This window comes from Brassica oleracea, chromosome C9, assembly GCF_000695525.1.
Source record: "Brassica oleracea var. oleracea cultivar TO1000 chromosome C9, BOL, whole genome shotgun sequence".
Taxonomy (NCBI): domain Eukaryota; kingdom Viridiplantae; phylum Streptophyta; class Magnoliopsida; order Brassicales; family Brassicaceae; genus Brassica; species Brassica oleracea.
Window position 1 is genome coordinate 32,187,098 of NC_027756.1, and position 2,539 is coordinate 32,189,636.

Sequence of the window (2,539 nt, forward strand, 5' to 3'; positions counted from 1 at the left end):
TCATTTTAAAAAGATGTTTAACACTTTAGTAATAAACCAGTTTTTGTTATACATTCTAGTCATTTTCTCTTTTTTTTTTTATATGTATATTTCGTTTCTCTCTTTTCGATTTTTTGCTACTAACTACTGGCAGGTGCATGGATTTGGTAAGTTTTCTCAACCTTAAAATACCAACTTTTCTTATATTCTATCATTTATGAATAACATGTTTCATCTTTCTTTAATCTCTCAAATAGTTTTTTTGCATTTTTAAATTCTGGCTTGGTAGGATGTAGACGGGAAAAGAGGGCCTTTATGATGAAATAAAACTCGAAACTGCAAGTTTATATATGTACTTTATTTTTTTCTTTTAATTTCAAGTTTGCTTTCTTCCCATCTCATGGGATATGTTCTAGTTCTATATTTCTACCCTTACCATTTGGTCTTTTAAGTACACTAAGCTTATCCATTTTTAGGGGTTTTGTATTAATCGAAATAGAAGATTAGAAAAACAGAACATTGTGTTAGATAAAATAGTCTTATAATATTTCTGAACCAGCTTCCGCTTCTGAGTTTTGAGTACTTTCAAGGATCAAATTTGCTTCTTTTTTTTTTTGTGAACCACTGATCAAATTTGCTTCTTCTTTTTCCTTTATATCAAAATTGAAACATTAGGTAAATTATCCAAAGTTGTGTTCAAAAAAAAAAGAAGAAGGTAATTATCCAATTATGTTTGTAATTTCTCGTTAATAGAAGTGATTTCTTGTTAGGTTTGTGTTCAAAGTTGCATATTTTTTTCTTCATGTGTGTGCAAAATTAAAGTTAAATCGAGTTTTATTTTGTCATCAGTTAAATCGAGCTATAAATTTATGGGTTTCTTGTTTCATAGTTGATCTTACTGTTTTTTTCCCTTAAATCTCGTTGTCAACTTAGATTAACAAATACCAAAAGGAGAAATCTTGAGATTGTTGTGTCTCTGTGTGTGTTTCTTCTTATAGTAAGTGAAGAAAAATACAATCTTTGAATGGATTGGAACTTCAAACTCAGCTCCGGTTATTTCTCCGAATTCGACCAAGAATCTGTACCGGATATAGCTCCAATCGATGGCTCAATCTCGTTTGGTGGGTCATCATCACCAAGATTGCAGCCAGAAGGAGATTTCTCATTCGATCTGAAACTTGGAAGAAACATTGGAAACTCCTCCTCCTCTGCTTATGGTAATACAGAGCAAGTGCCAAGTCTTTGTAAGTGGAAAGAGAGTAAAATGGCAAAACCAAGAAGCTCTGGTTCGTCAAAGAGGAAAAGAGGGAATGCTATTGGGAACAGCCAGATCCCGATTTGTCTTGTTGATGGATGCGATTCTGATTTTAGTAACTGTAGAGAGTACCATAAGAGACATAAGGTCTGTGAGGTTCACTCAAAAACTCCTGTGGTTACAATCAACGGCCATAAACAGAGGTTTTGCCAACAATGCAGCAGGTAAATGAGAATATGCTACATATTTGAATGTTTTTTTGTGTAATGATTAATGTTAAGATTTGTGTATAATCAGGTTTCATGCTTTGGAAGAGTTTGATGAAGGCAAGAGAAGTTGTAGGAAACGTCTTGATGGACACAATCGAAGAAGACGGAAGCCTCAGCCCGACCATATCTCTCGTCCTGCAAACTTCTTTGCCGGTTTCCAAGGTTTCTGTTCTTTGTTTCTTGTATCCAGTAGACTTAGTCCTTAATTAATAGAAGAAGCACCATCTTGTCAGGTAGCAAAATGTTGGAATTTTCCAGCTCTTCGTATGTGTTTCCAACTACATCTGTTGCGAGCCCGAGCTGGGGAAATGGTCTTGTGAGCGTAGCTATGGCCAACGGTTCGAGTAACGGGCAGAACCAGGGAGTTTCTGGTTCCTCTCCTGCAAAGACAGGCATAATGTTCCCAATATCTTCTTCTTCAAGCAGCAGAAGGAAACTATTACCCTCCTTGCAAGAACAAGAGAGCTCAAGAACAGCACCGTTGTGTGAGAGAATGACGAGTTGCATCCATGACTCTGATTGTGCTCTCTCTCTTCTGTCATCCTCTTCCTCTTCGGTCCCTCATTTGCTTCAGCCGCCACTTTCTTTGTACCAGGAAGCAGCAGAGACGGGTTTTTATGGGTTGGGATTGTTTGAGAATGCGACTGCAGTCTCGGATGGATCGGTTATATCCAGTATTGAGGCTGTGGCTCTTCCACAAACGTTCCCATTTCACTGGGAGTAGTAGAAGAAGAAAAAGAAAAAGTAGGAAGATCGATAGACTCAGAAAGATGCGAGTGTGTGCATCTCTTTCGCTCTTATCTTTCTATTTCATTATTGAGTGTTTTATATCATTGTTATTGATATTATGCTGAATTCTGAGATTTTATGATATTTTGTTAGTTGTTGTGTAGGCTGTATTTAGTCTAGTTGTCTTGGTCTAACAGCCATTTAAAAGCTAAGAATAGATAAGATCTTTTTTTTGTCGACCACGTTATATTCCCAAGAGTCAAGGATACAAATAAGAATACATCACCTATTACAAATATTACATAAG

At 36.2% G+C, this 2,539-nt stretch overlaps 1 protein-coding gene across 1 annotated transcript; it reads left to right on the forward strand.

The window, feature by feature from the left end:
- Positions 1-273: 273 nt before the first annotated feature.
- Positions 274-2,248, forward strand: LOC106316874 (squamosa promoter-binding-like protein 13A). Its single transcript, XM_013754743.1, has 3 exons — positions 274-1,458; positions 1,532-1,665; positions 1,737-2,248. Exons 1-3 carry the CDS (start codon positions 1,004-1,006, stop codon positions 2,225-2,227), a joined length of 1,080 nt encoding a protein of 359 aa, XP_013610197.1. The 5' UTR covers positions 274-1,003; the 3' UTR covers positions 2,228-2,248.
- The last annotated feature ends 291 nt before the right edge of the window (positions 2,249-2,539 follow it).